Genomic DNA, 26,040 nt, shown 5'->3' with positions numbered 1-26,040 from the left:
GATTTCTTTCCAAGATTGTGGACTCTATACAAAGATATTCCTGCAGCTGCTGAAAAAGTCTATTAAAAATGGGTATTCTCCCTTCCTTTTGTCTTTTATTTTTGACAAGCTTTTTAGTGATAATACAGAAGTAGCAATGGAAAGATCCACAAAACTCCTGTGAATGTGGAATGTGGAAGGATTGATTACTGTTTAGGAAAAAAACAAACCGACACAATTTTTAAAGACCAAATTGAAATTAAGGCAGGAAACTCTGTTCTTAGCAGGGTCTTCAGTCAGCTGATGACCAAAGGGTTCTTCACAATGGTCTCTCACCACTCATTTTAAGGAAGGAGAGAGAAAAGATTACATGTGGGAAGAGACTCTATGGTGCAGACAAGAAAGAGGGAAAGAAAAAGGGGGAAAGGTGAATCTTCAGTCTGAAGATATATAAACGTGGAAGAACCATGAAGATGAAGCTGTTGAGGAGACTGACAACTGGGAAATACATTAGTATTTTTTATAATTTTTTTTGGTGCTAGCTCAAGGGTTGTCAGGAACTACTTCAAAATCTATGGTACATACTTCAGCTGTCAGAGATCCTTGAATGAAAAATTATACAGTAGTCTAGAGTTTATGAAATTGGATTTTGGGGAAAGGGTTATTTTAAGTAAATTGGGAAGCTTGGAGAGCTAGTAGTAACCACTGAGCCTGCAGAACGAGGCTGCTGTGTCTGAGCTCTCAGGATCTATACCTTGATGGTGTGTCTGGAGAACTAACCTTAGGAAGACAATTTCTCGCTTCTGGAGAGACTAGGGAAAGTTTAGAAGCCCACAGTGCCAGTTCTGTAGGTTACTAGAAATCAGATAAGATCCTAGAGGGGAAAACACCTCCAGGCCTGAGTACTGATAATTATTTTTTTTCTCTTGCAGTTATTTTTTTATGAAAACAACTCAGTAATTACTGAAAAATAGGGGGAGGGGAAGAAAAAAAAAGAATGTGACAGTTTACATGGTATACATAGCATGTGGCTTTTTAAATTCTCCCAGATAAGACTGATTTTTATAAAGATGATTAAAAAAAATAATCAGAGCAAGCATAGCAATTATACAGTGATAACTGGGAGTGGAGAGGGGAACCAACACAGGGAATATAACATAGTTATGGTCAGCAAATCTAGGCTCTAGAAGTGGTGTTTATTCGTCTATGGCATTTCACTCTAACTTGATTTGTAGTGATCCTAAAATTTGGGTGCTTCTTGCACAGTATGCCTCAGACTGTGTGGGACCTGTAACAAGTGTTATAGCTTTAGGTTCTATAGGTACTGTAGGTGCTATAGCTTTTTAACATTTGGTTTCTGACTTTTTTCCCCTTGGCCTGTCTCTTGAACATGCGGATCTAATATGCAATCCAATATATAGTCTCAGAAAATCTGTATGAAGCAATAATTAAGGCATATTAAGAGATATAATTAAAGCCTTGTGTGAGAAGCTGGTAACATGAATAAATAAAAATCCTCGTTCGTAATGGTATTTCTGTTTACAAATTCACTTTTCTAATAAATCATTTCTTATGTTGTAACTGGCAAAAAGAAAACTGATATTTAAAAGCAGGATTCCTCTCTGACCTGCTCTTTCTCTTTCTGTATGTGAAGTGTACCTTTCCTTTCTCTTAAACCCATCTCTGCATGCCCAGGGAAGGGGTTGGTATTTGGCATTGGCTTTTTTTTTTGTCATGAGAGCCATCTTGTAAGTTTAAGCATTTTCTTTTTATCTGTATTGAAGAATTCAGTTATTCATGCAAACAATGGTTAAAGGTGTTGCAGTGCCCTATAGAAACAGACTGAAGAGGGTGTGATCAGAATTTCGTACCAACCATTACTTGTCCCACCATGTGAGATATTTTATTTACTGTGTGTTTGCTCCTTAGGATGTGTTCCTCTCACTCAGAGCACTGGTAGCTCCCTTGGTCTCATGTAGGATTTATCCTAACCATGTGGTAAGAGAACAGGGACAGAATTATTTTGATCTGGTGTGTGACTAAAAGTTACCTGGAGGTTTTTATAATGAGATTTTATGAACGCAAACATAACAGCCAGTTAAGCTTTACTAGTAACATATACTCTAAGTAGCACCTAATCAGAAGTGTAGTAACATTTATGGATAGATGTCATGAGGCTCAAGTTTTTCTCTATTATCTAATTGAATAACTTTATATTACACAATTATTGAAATTAGGTAAAGTTGAAGGAATTGCATACCAGCTAATGGCAGAGCCTATACGTGAAACAGGCTCTTTCAGTGGAAGTTGAGGTCTTTTAATAGCAGATCCTCTGTACGTGGTTCCTTCTGGATTAGTCAGTTTAGGCTTGAATACAAGTGAAATACTGTTTTTTTTTTTTTTTTTTCTGGGTCTCTTTTCTGCAGTGCATCCTGTAGTGTTTTTTTTTTTTATAATTAAATGATTAGCTTGATGTATACATCATCATATTTCATTTCCCTCATATAATTCAATAAAATTTGTGAGCATTGTAATTACAGGTTTTTGAAAATTCTTAGGATGCTTTAGAATAATGTGGTATGGGCATCACTTGTCTTATTATTAAAACATTGTTATTATGACATTTTAGCCATAGCAACCTGTATAATAAGTCTAGTCTGTGTATACAATTGTCTCTAGTTCTTTCTACTTTATTACAAAGAAAGTTTGAAGTGAAGGTCATACTTGGGGTGTGCCCCTTTCTGCCCTGCTTTGTTGTTTTCAATGTCTCTTGTGTACATCAGTGTCCTTACTCTTCCATAGAGTGAGGTTTGACCACTTCTGGATGATTCTTAATTTGCCTTTCAGTGTGACTTTTCTTTGAACTTTCTACTTTTGCAGTAGATGTGGCTTGGAAAGACACTCACCTCTGCCAAACCTGTGCACCACTTTAGGTTACTTTACTAGCTTTCAAAGTGGTGTTTTCCATAGAGTGATTTTTCATATCTAGAGAAATGTTAGTGCAAGATATAATTAGGGCAATTTTAAACAATTTTGAATAATATGAGATTTAAGAAATATCTGCATCTGTGCTGACATGAGGTAAGCCTGTTCTAATGCACCACAGTACACAGTATGATATAAATCTGTTTATCCACAGGTTGCGATTTATTTATTTTTTAATTAAAAAAAATGCAGTCCCAAATGCAATGTTAGAGAGGTCAGATCTCATTTAAGTATCAAAAGAAGTGGCCTGTTCTTTAAGCAGCCTCTGGGTAAAAGGTACATAAATGTTGAGATGTTTTGAAAATCTGCCCTAAGCTTCATACTGGGAGCTATCAGGTGTGAAACTTGTTTGAACAACTGGCTCATTGCATGTATTTAGATGAGAACTCTTGAAAATTTGTAGGTTTTGATGTTTTTCCCTGATTTGAGTGCTGATTCTGCTGATTCTTTACAGCAAAGCTGAAGGAGAGAGAAATTCAGATTGATGCTCTAATAATTTAGCATAGTTTTATTAGATGTTAAAAAGTCATGGGTTTCTGAAGTTATTCTAGGGCAACTGCTAAAAAGCAAACTTTTAGCATAAAGAACATATACTTGGACTATTTTAATGGCACTGATTTTGTAGCACTGTAAGCAAAGATTTTTGTTTTGTCTTGAAATACTAGTGCTGAGTGAGGAGTTGTTCTTTTCCTGAGTATTGAGCAAAAATAATTTTGGCATTCATTGTGTTTCATGTATGAGGAAAGAAGGGAGTGTTCCTTTTAAAGCTGAGTTTAGAAAAATGGAATAGCAACTTTAGACCGTTGCTAGGCTTGGAATATTTGCATAATTCTTGAATGCAGTTGTAAGGATGTGATACGCTGCAGAGATCTTTCAATAGATCAACCACTAAACCCTGTCAATAAATATATGCTATAAATACATACTGAGTCACAGCTAGACCTACAAACACTGCAAGTCTTTCGGCAGTTGGCATAAATAGATGCATGTTGTTTGGCAAAGCTGGCTGCCTCACCATCAGCGCCCTTCCCCAGCCACATAAATTGCTTCCTGGTGTCTCGAATGGCTTACGTGTTGTTGCTGTCTGTTTTGCTGGTAGAAGTAACACCTGTTGGGGGGGAATCACGAACGGGAATGATAAGGATAAGTTCTAAGGATGTGCATGTCTTGGGCTGGCCACTGGAGTATGAAACTTGCTGACCTCACATGGAAGTGACTGCAGCTTTTTCTGAATTTACTGTCTCATAATACTTAGTTTTTCTCTTAACGCAGCAGCTCTGATAGTATTATATATGCCCCAGACGCTCATTTGGAAGTCTCCTGCTTAAAGTTTAGGTCAGTGAAAGTGAAATGCTGCCTTGCACTAGTTTGAATTCATCATTTTGAAGTAGGTGTTTTCCTGAAGCACAGTAGCAGATCAGTTATGGAGAAGGGATCACACGTCAGTGTTTTGGTTTGCTCAGAATTTTCCAGGGGAGTATGAGTGTGCCACGAACGGCACGTGTTCCCAGTGTGTTGGGGAAACAAGGGAATGGAAATCTTTTGCAGCTGGTTCAGAAGCAATGTTGTGATGCTTAGACGGATGTTCCTCCCTCCTGCTTTCAGCATAAGGCAGGATACAAAAGAGAACCGTTTAAAGGGGGAAGTGGAAAAAAAAATATTTTTTTAAAATCAAGTTTCTCTTGGTGCTTTTTGTGCATATGTATCATTGCTGTTAATTAGACAGGCAAGCAGGGCTAGCATGTTCGTTGCTTGTCAATACTGCTCGGAATCCAAATGAGTTTCTCAGTACCGAAGAACTGGGAGGTTTTATCAGCTTGTCTGGAGCTGCTATGTTTGACTGCTTTTTGTAAATGGCAGGAGAGTGTTTTTCTTTTGTGCATGCCGGAACTGAGGCTGAACCATGCTGACGTTAAAATAATACTCAGCGTGTACATACAAAACAGTCCCAAAGGAGGCGGCAAAGTTGGGCATCCCTGCTGAATGCTAATGAAGGTGTGGAAAAAATATTTTTATATCATTATGGTTTGTAATGAAAGGCAGGTGAAAGAAGCAGAGGGTGAGAAAATGGAGTTTAGTCTGTGCTGAAGGGCAAAAGAAAACAGTTATTGAAGAACTTGCTAGGAGTGGAAGTCAAATATGCAGTATTCAGTAAAGAACATAGTTGTTATGCCCCTCAAATAATTGAGATGATTTGTGGTTAATTCTACATCAGATCTTGGGGTGGGGGGTTTCACTTCTACCTAGTGCCTTAAAATAGTATTGATCCCATTGTGAGTAATGTGTAGTTCTGTAAAACCAGGTGCCATTCAAAATTACCAGAAATGCTTATTCAGTTTTAAACATCATGCCAAGCTCTTATTCTTTGAGGAAAAACATTACTAATGGAATTCCATTTTGTTGTCAATAGTACGGTTATTCTGGTGGATTACTGTCAGGTACTACTAAATTGTTTTTTTAGTATTAAAAACAAACAAACTAGAAAATGTTTAAATTCTGTGATGTTTCATATCTTTACTTGAATTTCTAAATTACTGTCTTAAAAACAAAAAGCTCAAAACAAACAAAAAAGTAAACAACTTTTTAAAATACATTATGCAGTCTTTACTGTGTCAGTCTTCCCAATCCACCCAAGTATAAAGCCAAGCAATACTCAGCTATAAAGTAGAGTATTGGCTATAAGGCTGCATTTGCTCTGAGATTCTTCCCCTCTTTGGAGGAGCTAGAGGGCAGTATCTGATCCGTCCTGTGTGAAATAATGCCGCCTCTTTATCTTTCACTATTGCTCTCAATTAATGCACTATTTTTTTTAAGTGGCATATGCCCTAATTTCATGCTGGTAGCTTTACTGTACAGGAAGTACTGTGTTCAATGAAGATTAATCCAAAATTTTTACTTGGAAAGCAATTGGTGCATTTGTTGACCACTTGGTGGCATCACTCAATTGTATGGAAACAACTGCTTTGCCAGTAGAGCAGCTTTGCTTCTGTGCTAGGTGTTAAAGGACTTCCATGTTTTGTTTTAGCCTATTAAAGACTGAAGAGAGCTATTAATATGCTTCAGGACGTTAAATGAAAGCTACAACTCTAGTTTTGATAGCTGTATTCCTTCTCTGTGGTGTGTTACTTACAATTTTGAATCTTTTCTTTATCTGCATAAAAGTCAACAGAAATCTGGTCTAGATATCTCTTCTTCCTGCCCCCCTTGATAACTTTTCAAGGATGGGAGCTAGTGTTTTATCAGGTTGATAGTGATATAAATGCATAGCATCATTTTTTATATTTCTTTTTGGTTTGCTTTTCCTGGGAAATTACTTTTAACCTCCAATTGCTGCAGTCAATATGTATTCTAGGTAAAGGTGCTATGCAATTTTGTGACTTTGCTAATGGTAAATACTTGCTATAAAACAAAAGTGTTTTGCAGCCTTCATGCTAAAACTAGATGATATTTCCATGTGTGTATAAACCAACAATAACAATTTACTGAAAATGATGAAACATGGTTGTAAAGGAGGAAGCAAGGCGTAGTCACTGTTATTTAGAGGTAAAGGACAGTTCTGGTAATGTCAGGAGAGCTCTGACAGTTTGTATATGCTGACAGTGGCCCACAAGGTATTGGGTAGTAAGGATATAGTTGAAAACAAGCTTTTTCTAAATACTGCTTCCCCTGTGGGCAAAGCAGCACAAGGAAGGTGATGTTGCCATTGCGTGTCTCTTTTGTGAGTAATGGCTAGCAATATCTTTTTTGAGGGGTGTGGGGGAGGAATATATGTATATATTAAAATCCCTTTTCTTCCACTCTCTCCCTTCCTATTCAGGTTAGGCTACTGAATGCTTGAAATGTAATAAAAGAAATGCAATAAAAAGAGCAACTCAAGAATGGGACAGTTCTTTAATATTATTTTTGAAACTTATTCCTTGTAAACATTTCAAATTCTCATGCTTTCCTTAGCTTTCGAGATGCTATTTTTAGACACTGCTTTGTCAGGGATATTCTGACATGCTGACTACATGTACACTTAAGCATGCACACCAATATATGCATTTACTAATTTTCTTGAATCTTTTCCTTGTAACTGATGGCCTACTGAAATAATCAGCATTAACTTAGAAAATATAAGCAATGATGCGTAGCTGATTTTTGGGATCAATTAGTGCTTTGAGCTGGACTACTAAGGATTTTCCTTGAAGTGGAGACTAAAGTATCTGGCTATAGGACTGCATATACCCATACAATTTAGGGTAGAGTTTTCAAAAAAAAAAAAAAAAAGGCAAGAAAAAAGAGAAAAAAGTATTTTCAACTGACTCAGCAGTTTTGTTGCAGTTGCTAAGATTCAGTTGCTAAGAAAAACACCTAAATTTCCTGTATCTTATGGTTTCTAAGACCAAGGAGATAATGAAGTATGGAGGGAAAAAAATTAGAAACAGTTTAAGCAATAATTCTTTTTTTTTCAATGTGTTATCTAGTGTCGTGTTTTTAGTTGGAAGTTATTAGGAAAGTAAGTAGCAAAAAATACCTGTGGAGGATGAAAATGGCCATTTCACTGCTGGTAAATAAATACAAAGTTTCTGGGAAGTCCAGCAGGATTATCCATCTGACAAACACCGGCTATGCTCTGTTCTCTTTGGGTCTCACTGTTAGTTCTAATTGGAACAGAGTCCATAGTATTTGTTAGGGTTTGCATTGCCCTTTTGAATGATAGGCTAGTCACTGGTGCTCTCCAAGGCCCTTCTCACAACACACTGTTATACATGTGGAATACTTTCATTATTTGAAATTATCAAGTGGAAGACTTGGTATCACGTTGGGGTTCTGAATGTTAGCGAGTAGGGGAACTCAGGACATCGGGAGCTATTGGTGAGGCTATGTCAGACTTTCCTGTAGCTTCCAAGATAATCACACCAAGGACTGTGGGATCTAAAAATGCCTGGTTTCTGGTCCCAAATACAGAATAATAGATGCTTAAATAAAAGGGAGGGAATATTTATTGTTCTTAAATGCTGTATCGAAAGAACAATCCAAGTTGGGCTAGTTAGGAGGTTTGTTTGGTTTGATTTTTACAAAAAGAAAACATTATTTTGGAAACCCCACTTAGTGAACCATAAGGTTGAGAGAGTGTTTAAATGATTCTGATTTTGATATTGTCCTCAGTTCATCAATAGTAGGAGCGAATCTTTCTATAGATCAATATTTTTAATAAAAATATCTTCAGTGATATTAAGATGACTTTAATTTTGTATGCCTGACGGAGTGGTTTTGCACAGAAGCATTTACATTTTAAAGATCTTTTTAAGACCTAAACAGAATGCAAATGTAGATAGCTAAAAGTCTTGCCACTTTTCTACATGATTATATTTGTTGTGGGGTTGTGCTCCTGACTTCATAGAAGTTTCTCACGTACTACTTTAGAGACGTTTGTTTTTTGTTTAGATGTGCATGAAAATTCTTCTCTTTTTTTTTTTTCTGAAGGGACTGTATCACCATCCTTATTGTTTTGAACTACTGTTGGGAAGGCTGCTGTCTTTTTTCTTCTGCCATCATCCTTTTTATCTCATCTTAGTGCTCCAGGCAAATCTCCCAGAAGGACTTTTTTCATTTAAGTTTAAAAAAAAAAAAAAAAAACACCTCCATGGATGTGTTTCCTGAAGACCTTACGTCTTGATTAAAGATACAGTTTATCAGCTTTCTGAATGGATATGTTTTTATCTCCTAATTCTTGACTATTCCAATGTTTTACTCAAAACCTTTAGGTACATCTGTTCACTTATAAATCAACAAATGAATCAAATTGCTGGTTAAATTTTGTATAGAGGAATAACACAATAACTAGTTCCTTGTTTGTTTGGATATAGCACATGATATTTTGCATGGTTGCTAGGCTATTTGGTAGACTTGCCAACTGTGCACCTTCAGCAGAATAAATTACAGGCCTTGATAATTTCAGGAAATATGTGGATTTATTTTCCCAAAAGATATTCTTCCCAGAATTTGCTATATTTTCTTGAATTTGGTGTTTTGATAATATCTTTTTTCCTTCTGGCTTTCAAAGATAAACTATGTGAAAAATAACTTATCAGCCAAATTGACTGGGACAATAATACTAAGGGAAATGTAAAGTCCCTCATCTCAGCAGGATGGTAGCTTTGAAACCTAATTACAAACATTTAAGTGCCAACTTTGTTAATCATTTCATTGCAGACTACTGCATCAGAAACACCAGGTATGTGCAGTGTGACTGGATTTCTATTCCCTTGCTGCATCTGATGTTCGGAAGAGAACATTCATTTGAAAAATCTTTCTAAGCAAAAAGGCAGCAACCTCTGAATTTTCAAACAGCAGAAATTTTTTAAAGCACAAGTTGTTTTATTAGGATAATCTTCCATTTGCTGTGCAGTGAAGAGCTCTTAAGGGCTAGTCAAACTGCAAAAGAAGAAAAAATATCAAGGAAAACAGAGGATTTATCTGATGAGGTTCAAAGTGGGTAGGACCAGCTGTAGTGACACACAGAAGTGAGAGACGTCAAGGCTTTGAAGTTTGAAGAGGCAGTGTGAATGCCAGTAGGTGGATGTATTACTAGATCAGAAATTAGTGGCAGCTGGTCTATTGATAACTGTGGTAACAAAGGAACAAGTTCATATCCTATCCTGAATAATAGGAAACCACTGAAAGGGAGGCTGAAAGACAGTCATATTGTCATGTTGCCAGGAGCAAGATAACAGTTTATTTTGGAGTATTTTGATTATATGTAGTTTGGAGAGAGGGATTTAATTATAAGGGGATCTGAGCTAAAGCCCTTAATACAAATATCCTTATGAACATGGTGACAAACTTTGTTGTCCACATGTCTTGAGAAACAGGATGGCAACACAGGAAGCAATGGTAGAAGAGCAAGATCTTAAATGTGATTGTAGCAAAGCAGAATTCTAGTGTCATATGCCATAGAGTCCCACACGTTAAAAAAGGCAGTAGAGATAAGGTGTAGTATGAAAAAATCATAACTGGTCTTTCAGGCTCACTTGTGGTGTTAATGGAGTTAGAGGTGTGGTCCAAGAATGTGAAAGTTTACTATGTATATCTATGATGTTAGAGTCAAGTTAGAAAAATGGGTGTTAGAAGATTACCTAAATATATCAACCGGTGTTACTTCTGTCAACATGACAGAGATAATATCCAACACAAAACCTAGAAAAAGATAGTGCCTACAGAGGAGGTAAATGTTAGAAAATCATGCAATAGATGGGGAATTCGTCTACTCTTCTATCATGGAAATAACAGTCAAAGACAAAATGTCAAGCAGATTTGAAAAAGGGAGTTGTTGAAAGTCATTTTCAGAAGAACAGGTTAGGAGAGATGCTTCACAGAGATGATTATAAATTGGATTAATTGATAATTTAGGAAACAGTCAAGGATAAACTTGAGAGATGGTCTGCTATTAGAAGAAAATTTTGACCAATAACTACCATGAAATAATTTTATCTGCTAAAATAGTTTGAATGCAAATTTATTCTCTAAGTACGGCGATCATGTTTTCACCAGGTTAACGTGCACATTTCTTGCAGTATGGTTTGTGGGATGTTGGTATCCTCTTAAAATGTATCCTGACAATGAAGACATTTGATACAGTAAATTAATAATTACTGCTATTCATATAGCAGTGAAATCTGGAGGCAAGATTGCCAGAACGTTGTGTCTTTTATCTGTAGAACTCAGATTTAAAAGCATTATTTCTTGAAATTTGAGATTATTACCTACAGGGTAAATAAATAGGAAAGCGTCTTCGCTAGATGAAAGTGTGGTACATCTCTAGTAAATAAGAAAGATCACTTAAGATCAGTGTGTTTGGATTCCTCTCTCCTTTGTTAGTAAGTTTATATGAACCACAGTGCTTCAAATTTCTGTATTTCAGTTTTAAGGAAATAAGGATAGGGATTATGAAATTAATGTACAAAAAGTTCAGGTTCTTTTGAGTGCTTGTGAAATTATAGCTGAGGCACAGAATTACTTATTTACTCAGTCACATGATCAGGGATGCTTGATGGTTGCTCAAAATCCATAGCTAGTATAAAGTAAAACAAAATTACAAATATTTTCTCATGCCACAAAAATTTGTGTGCAACAAAGCATAGGCATACATGGGGGGCAGGGGGGGGAGGAGGAAGAGAAAATCCTAAACATTCTCACCAGTTTTCTTCTGGGATTCTGTAATCCTTTCAACATTCTCTTGGTAAGTAATTTCAAGATGTTTTAAGAGTTGATGAGATTTTTTTTAATGAATTGGAGTCTGTTGTACTTGTGTAGTTGTGTTCCCCATTGTGTTACTCACGTACAAAAAACTTTTCTTAATGTGCTAAAAGCTTCTCTGCCTTCAGAACAATAAGGTTTTAGAGGCTGAACTTCTTGGAATCTGTCACATTTTATTCAGCGAAAGTCTTCTATTGAAAATGACACGCACTGTTTCACATTCTGTGATTTGACTAAATGTGATTCAGAAAACATGAAACCTTTTTCCTTAGTCATTCCAGTTTATATTGCCTGCTGTACTATCGCAAAACAAAGGCAAGAGGAGAAAACACTGTGTAGCATATACTTTCAGGCAGAACACAGTCAATTGACAAAATATCAGAATGTAGAAGCTGATTGACTAATTCTTCATTTTAACCCATTGGTACAAACTGCAAAACAGTGAAAGTCCCTCAACCAAAACAGACATTGCTGAGGTATTTCAGCTGTGTTCTGTGGGCTGTGCGGGGAGAATTGCGGGCTGTTTGTGGTCTGTCATATCTCTGGTCTTTTTGCTGCTAGTATGTGAGCAGCTTTTGATTAGTGTCAACTGCTGAATGAAGTTATCTCTTGTCATGCAACTGATGATCAGCTCTATATTCCACGAATAAGTGACTGTCTGAATGCAGCCTCCTGTCAGAAAGGGCTTTGTTTCTTCTCTCCTGTCTGCTTGTGCAAGTAAATTGTTCCTTCTGTGGATCTGTGTGGCTTTGCTTCTCTCGCCCTTGGTGGTGGCAAAGCTCGCTGGCTGGTGCTCTCTGCAGGGGTCTATAGCTCAGCTCTGCTGTTCTCTCCCTCTGTTCCCACTTCTCTGTTTCCTGTTCCCTCCCCTACTGTGACTAAATGAATTACCTGTATGGCATGTTCAGTTTTCTCTGGCAAAGAGCCTGGGAAATCAAATCTGTTCCTGATCCTGGGTCTCCCATTTGGCAAATGTAATGCCTCCCCGCTGCTAAATCAGGTCAGCTCTCAAGAAAAACAAAGAACAATTTCATATAACTATAATTAACACACAGTAAATTTAGATAACGCAGCTGACATATGTTTATTGTAAAGACCATCAAGAAGCACTTCATTTTTCTCTGTTGCATTAGGATACATGTTGAATGCTCTGTATGTAGAGAGGATCAAACATTTTTTGTTATTCATATAAAAGTGAAAAGTATTTATTTTCTGTCTGTTCTAAGAAGATACTTGGCGAAATGATTCATTGGTTGCATTAGGCACAGATTTATGTATTTAATTACCATGGCTTTATATAATTATTTGATAATTAACAGTTAATTATTAATAATTATTCATAACCTGTCCCACTCCTTTGGCTCTTTGGCCTCTGAATGTAGAGATACAAAAGGAAGTGTTCAGAGGAGGACAAAGAAATCCTCCTAGCACGCTGTGTTCATTTTCGTACCACTGCTCAGTCTGTTTCCACCGGAGACCGGTGGAGCTGCTCCGTGACTGGGGGGATGCGTGTGCCCCCCCTGCCTGGCACGTGTCCTGGCAGCCCCATAGAGTGTGCCATGCGTGGGCAGCCTGCTCTTCTGTGCCAAGGCAGCACCCAGGGAAGCGGGATGGTTTCCTTTGGGCAGGCTGTGCTTGTGCAGGTGGTCACCTGGGGACCAATGCTGCTGAAACCCTGAGCAACACCCCAGCCCTCCTCAAGGGCTTCCCTGGGGAGCTGCAAGGCAGGTGAGAGCTCGCTGTGCTGCCTGAGGAGCTCCCGGGGACAAACTGTACCACAACTACTGACTAAATAGCTGCTGAGGTATAGCTAGGGGCTTTGGGTGGAATCCCTTTCCAGTGCCAGCTGGACATCAGGGTGGCTGACCAGAAGGAGCGAGCGGTGAGGGTGGCGGCCAGTGCCCAGGCCACGCAGGCCTCTGCCGCCATCACTGCCCTCCCTGTGCTTCCAGCTCAGTAACTCTTCGTTCTTGGAAGCAGGTGGGGCAAAAGTGTACGCTGTGTTTTTAAGTGGTACGTGCTTTCCCAGATCTTTTTACAGAGAACTACAGTGTTATTAATAAATGTTTAATCATTCATGACTTGCCTTCATTCTAGTGAGCACTTCTGTTGTTTCCTTGTTGCTCTGAGAGGCAAGCAGTGAATGTTTCTTCATCAATTTAAAAATCCTTCAAAAGTCTCTTGTATAAGACACATCCTTGAAACTGAAATCACTCTTTGTTGTCTGAAGCCCACATCCAATGTGTATGACCAAGTTAGAAGTGGGTGGTGCACTTAGAGCCCTCACAGTGAGGGCTGTAATCTACATTTGGATTGGCTTCAGTCTGAAGAAACGAGGACAGTAATGGTATCTGTTCTCAACTTCGTCTTATCTGTACAGATTACAGATACTGTCTCCTACTGTAAAGGTACAGGACCTATCTCTGAAAGGCTTCAGCTGATACTGTAGCAGAAATCTCTTCAGCTCTGTGTTAATGGCAAGGGTAAAGCCTGTCTTGTACCCTTCATAGCATCCAGATCAGTGAAAGGAGTTTTTGAGCCTGCTTCAACCCTACTTTATTTCTTTTCTTCTCCAGCCTGTGACCTGATGACCCTAGGGATCTTAGCCTTAGTGACGTCCACTGGCTGTGCCTCGGCCAATGCCCTGCAGTCCCTGACGGATGCCATGCACATCCCACACCTCTTTGTGCAGCGCAACACGGGAGGCTCCCCGCGCACGGCCTGCCACCTGAACCCCAGCCTGGAGGAGGAGGAGTACACACTGGCTGCCCGACCACCAGTCCGCCTCAACGACGTTATGCTGAAACTGGTCACCGAGCTGCGATGGCAGAAATTCATAGTCTTTTATGACAGTGATTATGGTGAGTAAAGCGGAGAATTTCAGACACTATCAAATCGATTTCTTTCAACTAGGAAAAGGAGAGGAAAATATAAAAGGGGAGGGGGTAGAACTTGCTGGGCTCTTCCTCGGCAAAGGGCGAAGTGTTTTAAGTGACACGGGTCTTTGATTTGAAGGAAAGGTTGCAGTGAAAACTAATTCTCAGACAAGCAGCAAAGTTGCTTAGCAACACCTACCAAGACAGCCAAAGTTTGAATCATCTCACACTTTTTCAGTAAAATATTAATAAAGTGTTGACATTGATTGGCAGAGGTCATGTAGCTGTGCAAGGAAGTTCAACATGGCCTCTACCCATTCCCTGAAAACACTCTCTATCAAATCTAAGTACTGTTCTCTTTAAAAATTAATTTTCAAAATAACTATTACCATATCTTTTTGCACATGCTTCCTCTCACTATTCTCCATCAGGAGTAACTCAGTGTTATACTTCTTGGCATTAAACCAAGAGGTAGAGTTAGCTTTTTTACTACATCTGATGCATCTCCTTCAGCAAATTTTTTTACTTTGGTCTGAAACTTAGGGAAAAGAAGTCTATGTCCAAGGAAATTTACTACCCTGTAATGGGTGTAAAGAAGCAATAAAAAATAAACCTTGCATTGTGCCAAGCTCTGAGTGGCGGGAAATGTGTGCATATTTTTTGTTACCCTGCTCAACTGATAGGAACATTGTTCCATATGATTAACTTAAATATTTTCAGTACTCTCATCTTAGTATATAGCATCTGTAATGGGGGAAATAAATTTTCCATGGAATGTTTTAAAACCATGTAAACACTTCGGGTTTAAAATGGGATGTGTATGTTTTTGGTGTGGTGACTTAGTATGAACAGAATATAAAGAAAGGAAATTGAGGTTAGATTGTAGTTGGAAAGATAATCTCGTGTATCTCTGTATATAGTTTAGATTTTATACAGCCTTCAACTACAATGTAGCTTTTTATTTGTATTCTTACTATATTATGGAGGATTTTCATTAGCGAATCAGAGATAACATCTTTGGTTTTGAATTTGGGCCGCTCATGTTTTTGTTTTTTTTTTAAAGGGCTATGCAAAAGGTTGACTTGTTAGATGTGCTATTGAAGAAAAGCAAATGACCAGGAAGAAGATGAGGATAATTTTAAGTGGGAAATCAATTGAGGCTCTAATGTGCTTTTAATTATTTAAAATTATTTTAAGCATGAGAAGTTGCCATGATAACTTGCATTAGAAGTAAACTGTACGCTCAAAAATGTAGCAACCTAGCAAATAAGCTGTCATTTATTACTGTCCTATATAATGCTCCACTACTGAATGCTTTGAAAGCAAAAACCACAATGTACATGGTAGGTGCTCTTTTGGTGTAGTCTTCCTGTAGTGATGGCAATGTTGCTATATAGCATTAGGGTTGGACTTAGAAAGATGAAATTATTCAAAGAGTTACTTTCAAGAAAGAAAAAAAAATCTTAAGGATGCCTTACAAACATCATCTTATAGCTACTTTACTTACTTTCCTTCTAATTTGTAGCTTTAACGTTCTAAACCTGAAAGAAATTAGGCTGCTTGACTCAGGTCTTCAAAGGGGGCAGTTTAAACCCCAGAGATTCCTGGCCTTGGTAACACTGCAGATGACCTATGTAGAAACTGTTGTCACCCATTTTCCGTGGTAGCAAACCTGGTTACTATATTATCCTGTCTCTTTTTCTACTAATATAGGTTTCTTTGCCCTTCTCTGCAAAGGGTTAATGTCTTTATACCAAATCCTGAAGCCCTGAATTTACATGGTCTGTAAATTTAGATATCAAATTAATCTTTTTCCATTTACAGCAGACTGTCCTTCACCTGTCACCCATAAAACAAACTCTAAAAGGGAATGGAGGATTGCTGCAGGTATTGTTCCTTCCAGTTGAGAGCATGTTGCATATTGCAGCTGTCCGTGCACTATTTCCTCTTTGTTGTGGATGGAACAACTATCTTATACTAATTCCATCAGAAGGATGTTTTCATAAAAATTTGGTTGGAGGGGTTTCTGTAAAGAAGCATTTGGCAATTGAACCTTGCCAGCTCTGGGCAGGCATTGGTGAATACAGGATAAATAACCTACTGCCCAGGAAATTGCATGCTGAGCTCAAGAACAGCACCTGGCTCTCAGGGCATGCCCATTGCCCTCATTAGTTTGCTTCAGCAGAGCTGTGCTTATGCATGTTCAGTGACACTTCCCTGCTCAAAATACAGGAGTTGACTGCTGGCTCTGAGAAGGGAGGTCACTTGAAGAACATGTGTTTGTCATTATGGAGGGTTTCCAGCATTGGGCGCTTGTAGTTTAACAAATAGTCCTTCTCTGCCTACTCTATGGAAGTTATACTATTCCCTGGAGTAATGTTTTAATTTGTCCATCTGCTGATCTCTAAAAACAAGCCAATCCCTTGGTGTCCTCCTTGTGGAAACTGTCAGGTTTTCTAAAGACAAAATAATATTGCCCAATTTAAAGAACTCCCGTGTTTACAGTAATTCTGTACTATACTGGAGCTGAAAAATATTTACCTCATGAATTACTTGTCCCTTAACAGAAATATGTTTTGTATTATAATTTCTGCACTTGCTAAATTAAGGAAAAGTAACAGACTTCGCAGTCAGAAATACAGATTAGTCACTGAATCACTGAACAGCCTAAAGAAAAAAGACCTTAATAGATTTGGACTTGTGATGAAATATGCTTTATTTGACATTTTTTCACTGAAGCAACAGATACAAATCTGTATGCATAACTTCATTGAAAGAATGTGGTCCTTCACAGTAACATGCCTAAAATTCTGTTTTTGAACCTGTAAGAAGAAATTGATAGAGTTCACAGGAAAGATGCAGAAATTTTAAAGAAAATTGCATAATGCAGAAGGGTTCAGACTCTGTCATTGCACCTTACCTGAAACCAGCTTTTAGGTTTTGTCACTTTTGTGGTGAAGAATTGTATAATAGCTTGGTTCTGGAAAAAGTGGCCTTCCGAAGACCTCAGACCTGAAAGCTGTAGCATTCGAACTCTTCTCAATGACACAAGATCTACTGAGTGGAAGAAAGGTCAGTTAATACATACCCATACAGTTCTCCTGTATTTGTATAAGGAAAAATGAGCTTTCGTACAATTACAGAGAGATTTCATATAAATAATGCATCTTTATGACTCAACCCTTGTTTTTTCACTTCTCTCTTTATGGTTTGTGCATAATTTCAGAAGAGGCACAGAAATCTACTTCCTATTGATCAATATGGGAGTTTTCTCCTGATGAGACTGCTGCCTGATAGGAAAATGATGGTGAGGGACTATACAGTAATTCATGTAAGCCACAGCTAAGATAAGATGAGACAAATTTCCTTTCTTGCTGTTGTGCTGTAAAGCTGTTGGAGCTCAAGGCCGGAATGGGGGAGACTGAAACCTGTCTTTGACATGCTATTCTCTGCCATATCATTTTGAGAAGGCTCTCAAGCCTCTCTAATGCTTTGCTTTCCCATGTGTGAAAAGGAAAGAAAAACCTTCCTCCCTGTGTGACTGAATCAGTGTTCGGAATTTCCTTAGGAATTCTTTAAGTAACAGAATTAAGTGGTACATTCAGGAACCAACCAATTCCAGTAAGAACTCAAAGGTTATCAGGGTCATGTTAAATGCGTTGCTTAACTTTAAAGGTCTGTATGAAAATCCCATGCTAAATCAGGGTATTAGATGTTAATTTTCTGGGGAAAAAATGAATTGACCCAAGGTTGGCAATGGCTGTCATACAGTGCTCTATGGCACTAGGTCTATCTACCTGTCGAAGACCCTGAAATAGCAGCCAAATAAGTTGTCATCCTAAAAAGCTTCAGGTGTGCTGATGTTTTGAATTGCTTTTTCATCGACAGGAGTATGTTTTGTGCAGCAGCATATATTGCATCAGTGGTGTGCAAAGGCTTACGAGAAGTGTAATGTTTTATTTTGCTGACCTCCTGGATGTAGAAACATCAGTAATCAAATTTTCTGACAAAAATTGGTAGTGTGGCAAGTTTCATATAGATTTATACCAACCTCTAAAATGACTATAGGTTAAAAGCAGTGGGTGCTGGCCACAGTAAGACGAGATTGGGTAATGAACAGTTGAAAATGTGCTTCTGGGGTAAGCAAATAGCTCTATGGTTAGAGGAAGGATTTGAGAAGGATTATGACAGCTGGATGTGAAAACAAAAGCAATGAGGAATATCAAGTCATAGTTTTGAAGAGAATGTGAGTAATAGCTATGTTTTCACCAGATTAATTTTACTGTTGGAAGCTCTTTGTCTCTGTGGTTATATCAAGTCTCTCGGCTTCCCTGCACGTGCATATTTTACAGTGTAAGACAAAACAGTTTTTTTTGACTCCACTTTGTCAGTGAAATGATTCTAGAACTGTGAAAGGGAGCTGCAGTATTTTATTTCTGATTTTTGGTGTTGATAAGTGACAGTGTTATCTAGTTAAGAAAAGTGTTGTACAGAAGCTTTACAAAAGAAACTTTTGAAGAACTTTGGACCTTTCAAGACTCTATGGAGCTCTGTTTCTACAGGGAGGGAAAAACCCTGCTGCTGCTACTACTAAAAAAAAATATTTTTAATTTCATTTTTTGTAAGAGTAAAGATATTTTTTTCGTTATACTCATGAATGCCACATCCATTTGAATGCTTCTGGATGAATCCTGCTATGTAGAAAGTACTTGGTTTTCAGTGTGCTGTTTCCTGTTTTGTTTTGTTTGTTTGTTTTCCCTACAGCAGTTACATGGTAGTTTTATTTCCGAGTCCTAACTGTCAAGGGCCCTTGATTTAAAGTTACAAGCTTTATTCTATCAGTAGTTTTACAACTAGCTATTGATCCTGAGATGGTCTCCTACTGTACAAGGGCTTTTGTGCAGGCCACTACTCATGCAATTATTTGATCAGCTAAGGAAACTAGTAATGAAATTTACGATATGCTTATTTTTACACAATTCCTGTATGTAATGCTGTGAATCAGATGTGGAGCATTGGCTGTCACATCAAAAGCAAAGTAGGACATTTGCATATATTACCTCCATCTTATTTGCTTTACTTTATCATAAAAATGTACTTTATTTTTGTCCGTATAACATTAGTTGTCTTCTGCTTCTTGTATCATTAGCTCAGTTGTTGGACAGCCATTTCTACATCACTAGGGCTGCCGTATTCCTCTGCAGGCTTTTGCTGTGACCATTTGTTTAACACAAATACAGGGAATATGGCACTTGAGTTCTGGATCAACTGCACATGTGTTGGTATGTGCCAGTTCAGCACATCTGACACTATCAGAAAGTGTTAGGTGTTTTCTGCATGTGCTGTATGGTTGTGTTTACATGCGTTATTAATAACACCTGGTTTTGGTCAGTTGGAGCATCCCAGCTGGAACTGTTGCAGAGAAGCTTGAGTTGGGATTCTTGTTTTTGAATATTGAATTGAAGCAATCAGCCACAGCCTTCATTATGCTCATCAATCCCCAACAGCAATGATGCAGGAAGGGAGTCCTTGGACACCTCTGTCATTGTTGGTGCTGAATAAAAATATAAAGGGAGGAATAGACTGGATTGTAGCTCTGTTCCTTCCAACAAGAAACAGGATCCTCTGAGCATTTTTTACGTGCAAATTCTGCACTGTCTGGTTATGCATGTGTAACAGCGCTACTAGATGTCTAGACTGCAGACAAATACAAAATCATCAACTTTTACCTGGATGGAATTGGGGGGAGGCAGGGAAGAGTATGTCTTGTGACATAATGTATAATCACAATTACTGCTGCGGAGAATGCTAGGAAAGAAAAAATCCAGCCAAGTTCTCAGAGTCTCATAGGGAGTTTATGATGTCGTGGGGTAAAAGGAAAAAAAAATATTGACCTTTTGGATTTTACATTGAATTTGATCTGGAAGCTATTGAAGAAATGGTGTTGTGTGTTCCTATATTTATCCTTGAATCACTTTTCTGACTGTAACAGCACTTAAAGTAATTGGCCTACTTAAATTAAGCATGGATTTTTGTCATTTGTAATAGTATTTTTTATTTAATAATGCATCACAGTATATAACACTAAATGTAATTAAAGGAAGTCAATTTCACTTGAAATTATTACTTATAAATTAATTTTAGTACGTTGATTTTTAAGGTATACGAGTAAGTGTGCTAACAGGAGCAAATAGCAAAAGTAAGACTCCCCCTTCCTCCCCTGTAATTTCTAGCAGAGTATGTGAGCAGTGGGCAGAGGTTGTTTCCCATAAAAGCGATTCACTAAATACTTTCAGGGCAGTGCCTGTTACGGTATACAAATGGTCTTAAAATTATGGTACAGCCTTTATTCTGAGAGCATGCTATCATAGCCTCCCTGGAAGTTCACTAGTAGCAGACACCACTCAGAGATCTTTAGGCAAACAGATTGGGCAGTTTCAGGCAAATTGTGCTACTCAAATTTGAGGCAAGTTACTGAAATAATTTTCATCTTCCGAAAAATTTCAAAAATACTTTTTAAAGAGTGGATGGAAGTTCTGAAAAATCAAAATGTTGTGGGTGGTTCGGCTCCTTCAGAACAGAAGGCTTGCCCCCTCAATTTAAAATAATTAATTAAAAATCTGTTTGTACCTTAAAAAAAAAACTTCAAAAGCGTGTATGTGGGGGGGAAGCTCATGGAAAAATTAAATGAAAGGTTTTATTAGAAGCAGTCTTTCACTGGTTTTTCAGCTCAGTCATCCGGTCAAAAGTAATTATTAGTCTAGTCCTGAAGGCATCACTGTGCATTCTTTACTTTTTGCAAATCCTTGTAACATTTTAGCTAACAGTCTCCAGGCTTGGCTTTGCTGAAACCAGTGGCTATTGGTGATTCTATTTCTTTCTTTTTTTTTTCCCCCCTTTATGCTATGAAACAGAAAGATGTTTCATAACACAGCACAGTGTCTAAAGTAAGAGCAAAGTTCAACAGCCTGGAACTGGAGGGTGCAAATTAATTCATTTTGAACAGAGAGGTCTTTGAAAATTGTAGATGTCATTTGCAGAAGGTCCTATGTTCTCAGACTTTCTTTCCCTGACTGATGGCAGTTTGAGTCTCCTGACTTTTCAAGCCATGGCATAAGGCTAAACTGTTCAGGCATGTGCAAAGGACAAGGAGAAATTTAAGGATGATTTGGTGTACTTGAGCAGGGAATCTGAGGAACTAATTCCAGGAGGGGAGTCTGTTTAGTTCACATTTGTTAGGTAGCAGATGTTTATACATCCATTTAGAAACTGTTCAATAAATGCGTAGCTGGAACTTGAATGGTAGAAGGATAAAGTCTGTCCTGGAGGATGTTTGCAGGCCTTCAGGCAATAACACTATTATTCTGAGAAAATATAATCACATTATCTCAATATGCAGTGAATTTCGGTGAGTAAATTTCCCGTCTCTATTGTCTTTCATGGCAAGTGTGTGTGTATGTAAGTATACACATATATAGATATATGTATGCACAGGAGTTCATATACGGGATGAAGGAAATGCTCCCTCTGCTCCCTTTCTGCCTTTGTCCACTTCCTCCTCTAAGCTTTCTGATGCCACACTGGACAGAATTTTTTGGCATTATTCCTAGATGGGAAAGTTTTCTTTTCCGTTTTACCCGATTAAGAGTTGGCATGGCTTCCCATCACTGCTCTGTGTTGTCTTTACTGAGACAGAAATTCTAGTCCTTCTTCTCTTATTTTCTGTATTTAGATACTGATTTTTATTTGTTTTTTCCTGTTGTACACTTTTTTGTGGGTTTCTTCAGCGCTCTTTGTGAAAGGTTGGAGCTAGCACTTTGACCAGGACTATTCCTTTTTTTCTTCTGATCAATGATAAACTGTGAACGAATGTACTCTGAAGGATTCTTTTTGTTTCTTCTCTGCTAGTAAAGCATGGTGACTGAGTATGTTAGAGAACAGATATTATTAGTCATGGTCTTCATAGAATGAATTAATCTTGGGTGCCCCAATGAACATAAAGCTCCTGAAATCTTTGTGGAGCATAAGTATGGGAGGGAATGTAATTTTGATGGAGCCCTGAGGGTCAAAATGTTTTTCCTGCATAGTGTGGCTATCAACAAGTATGTGCTGTTACCATGCCTACACTGCACTCATATGCTTGTGATATATTCATATACTTTTAAAACAGGCTACAGCATTTGTATATATATATGGTAGCAAAATTATTAGCACCAGCTTTTTATTCAACATTCAGGACCTGGAAAGATCTGATCCATGCAATCCAAGACTGCATTTAAAAGTAAAGCCACAATTAATTTTATCTTCTGAAAATACAAGTTAGGATTATAAATAGTCTGCACTGCAGTGATCTTTGTGGAATATGACATACGTATTATCAATACTGTGAATTAAAATAAACACAAGGGCTGTTCACTTAGCTCCCAAAGAAATGGAAGATTTATTTTGTGTCAGGAAGCAAGGAAGGAGAGAATGCTTTTCCTTAGCAGCAGGAAAAAAAAAGGGGGGGGGGGGTTTGAGGGGACGATGAACAGTAAGCAAAGTTTAATTGCTTTTCAGATGGAGGTGAATGCAACCAAAAAGCTACTCTTTCTATGAGGTTATTAATACAGAGAATGCTAATGTAATAAAGAAGTAAGTTCTTGTCAGTGAAACATTCTCAATTCAAACTGCACAAGTTTCCATCTCGATGGTCTTTCTCTTCAGGAAGTGATCTATGAAACTGTTACCTGGGCTCAGGGCACAATACCAAGTTGTACGCTTAGTCCATACTAGAGTCATTTGTTATATGCTACATTTATGACTTTATATTAAACTATCCATTCAGTGAGGTTCTTTTTATCATAGCATCTGAGCAATTTATAGTTTAATGAATCATCTTGCAAGACAAGAGAGCTGTGCTTATTCAGTTGTATAAAAATTGCATAGACATGAGGAGTGTTGGACCTCTTGGATTTGTGTGACTATAAAGTAGGCATCTTACTCCCCTTGATTTCAGTAAGGTTATGAAGGTCGTTGTTAATGTTTAGCTAGCTGTCCACAGCTATGCAAGCTTTTCTTCTTGGCCAGAGCAGTGCAAAGATGGCAGAGATTTACTGTTCCTTTAATTGTGCTGTGCAGGCCTTTTGCACAGTCTTCGTTTCTGTTCTGGTGTATTTAATGCTTAGATCTGTTGCTTTGGGGAGTTATTTTAAGAGTTATTTCAATCATTTTAGAAGCAAATGCATCATTAGACTGTGAAGAATTAAAAAGTGGAGGAAAAAATGCTTCACAATTTGTATTATTCAGAGTCAGAGCCCATTAGGAATGTAATCTCAATGTTTAAATTCCATTGGAGAGTGATTTAATATTCATCATGTTATTATAGCATTTGTTTAAATGGAAATAATGCATTATTTTTGTGTACAAATTGAGTAAATAGGATTAGTCTCATTACTGGGGAACATTGAGTCCTACAGAGATCCTTTTAATACTGGATGTTTTGTTTTTGTCTCTCTCTTTGGTAATCAACACCCCCAAATAAGCTGTTTCTAACAAAAACAGATGGGAGAATCACAGAGGGCTTTAAGAAAGAGTGGAAAATTGAATAAGGATATCCCTCAATTTCATTGATAATTCCCTGTTACAGGAGAGCTCTGAATGGAAGTAGAGCTACTGTAATGCTACTTGGAGCCTGCAGTTTAGTTTATCAATTTGGAAGACCTATGGGGTCAGGAACTATTGACGGTCCCCATTTCCCAGACGCCTATCTCATCTATCAGTAAGAATTGAACTCTCGGCTGGGTAAATTCTTCAGTTGATATGTAGCAGAGTTGGAAGGGAACTTGGAACAGTAGTTCAGCTCTGGTGCATATTATGACCAGCTTGAATTTGATTTCCAATGTGACAGCAATTGTTTCTGGTCTGCCTCTGGCGCCTATTTGCTTGTATCATCACCAAAATGTCTTCCTGGCAAAATATATTTGTAGCATGAGGGAAATAGGGAAATTATGCCTTAGAAGGAACAGTTATGTTTACACCAAAAGACCCAGAGATACTCAGTTCCCGAAATACAAAGCACCTTCTTTGCGTACTGGACTGTAACCCAAAGTTCTCATTTGCCCTGATACAGTTCCTTACTGATTTTGAAAGTCATTTTGCTTTGGCCCACTGATATTAATATTTGCCATTAACAGAAGTTATGATATGTCTTGTCTTCCAAAAGCCATTATAATATCGCTAACTTTAAGAATAATATATTAACTAGAAACAATGCTTCCTTGTAATCACCTTTATCCTTCAAATAACACAATATTTACAGGAAGGAACTGTCCCTTTTCCATTTAGTTTTGTAAGTAAGGATGTGAATCCCCCTTGCTGTGGAAGAATAATCAAAGGCCAAATTCTGACATTGTATTCATAAGTTGGCACAGCCTGAGCACCAACACTTAACTGGATATCCTACCAGGCACTTGTGGTCTAATAGAAATCCCGTTGGCTGAAGGAACAGCGGTGTGTTTTAATTTTGAGTGAAGATCTTCCCCGCTGCTCTGCATTAAGGATACTGTTAGGTTACCTTGTATGGAAGTAGGAGCTTATCAAATTGTATAACAACAGCTTGGACTGCAGATATTTGACTCCAAATGACAGTTCTAGTGCCCAAGGTGCACTCTGTCTTCACCAAGCAATATCTGGTGCTGTCCTGTGCATCTGCTGGACAAGCTAGTGTCTGTGGTGGTCTGCCTTTTTTTCTCTCCCAGCTTGTGCAGCCACATAAGTTTGGACACGCTGTAATTAAGTGAAATGATCTGTTATGGTATTAAGAGGAATAACAAGAGCAGCCTTGCAGTGGGAAGGGTGGGAGGCAAGGAAAGAGGGTCACTTTAAATGTTGGATTATTGGCCAATTAACAGGGTTGAGTGAGTACTGACGATGGAAGTATTCAAGTCTTCTTTCTCAAATCCTCCTTGCACTATTAGAAAGGGGGGGAAAAATACAGAATGTAGTAGCAGGAGGAAGGATTGGAACCCCAAAGCTAAGTGAGTTTGGGAAGTGCAGCACCATCTCAGTAACCTCCTACTGGCCGTGGAGAGAAGTTACACTGGTGTAATGGCAGTAATGTCACCAGGGGATAGAACTGCTTTTTGTTTGTTTTTGTAGAATCTCACTGCCCTCTTCCTGACTGCAGTGCCTTTTCTGGCACCATTCACCCTTTCTTCAGCAATTCTGTGCACTATGTTCAACTCTGTATGTAGGATGAAAGCGGCCCCTGTATTTGTAGGATTTTCTCTTATGTCCAGCAATACTCTACCAGTTTGGATTACTATAATTTAATCATTTTACTTTGGATCTGTTTTAGTTATAGCTGCTGTGCGACGTTAGGAAAAAAAAGAAGGAAAAAGAAAACTAGTTAATTAGCAATAATAGAAATAGGGAATGTCTTTGTTTGTCAGTGAACAAGACATTCAGTGCCTCTTCAGAACAGTTGCATCAGAAAATTGTTTGATGGTTTATAACATGAGGTTGGAAAAAAAAATAATTCTCTTTAGTCTTAAGTGAGAAAGAACTACAAAGTTAGCAGTGAGATTTGTCTGCTTAGCACAAGTAGTTAGGATGATAGAAGGCTTAATTTCACCAAGTCAGCAACTTCCTTGCAGTGTGTTTTAAAAAAAAAAAAAGTGTGTGTGTTTAAAAACAAAACAAACAAAAAAAAAACCTGTTTCATTTTGAGGGGAAAGAGAAGAAAGTTTTGTTTCTGGACTGAGATCTACTTGTGTATATCCAATTGTAAATTAAAGAATCTAAATTGGTTTGTTTGAAGAATAAAGCATGAAAACTTTACCTTCTTTTTCAGTGAAAGGACATGTGTTGGATTCTCTGATTATGTAAGAACAGATGTACCAGTGTAACCTTAAATGAGTGAAGTCTCCTTGAAATCCAGATTTAAATGAGTAATCACAGGAAGGGAATTGAAGAGTTT

The 26,040-nt window shown here is 37.9% G+C and overlaps 1 protein-coding gene across 13 annotated transcripts in view; it reads left to right on the top strand.

The window, feature by feature from the left end:
- Window positions 1–26,040, top strand: part of GRID1 (glutamate ionotropic receptor delta type subunit 1) — a 699,294-nt gene that overhangs the window by 267,667 nt on the left and 405,587 nt on the right. For all 13 annotated transcript variants that reach the window (XM_067000674.1, XM_067000673.1, XM_067000680.1 and 10 more), the window contains one exon: window positions 13,782–14,066. In XM_067000674.1, the coding sequence (XP_066856775.1) occupies window positions 13,782–14,066 (285 nt within the window). The remainder of the gene's footprint in view (window positions 1–13,781; window positions 14,067–26,040) is intronic.

The sequence above is a fragment of the Anser cygnoides genome, chromosome 7, assembly GCF_040182565.1.
Source record: "Anser cygnoides isolate HZ-2024a breed goose chromosome 7, Taihu_goose_T2T_genome, whole genome shotgun sequence".
Taxonomy (NCBI): domain Eukaryota; kingdom Metazoa; phylum Chordata; class Aves; order Anseriformes; family Anatidae; genus Anser; species Anser cygnoides.
This window is presented reverse-complemented; position numbering and strand designations above follow the sequence as displayed.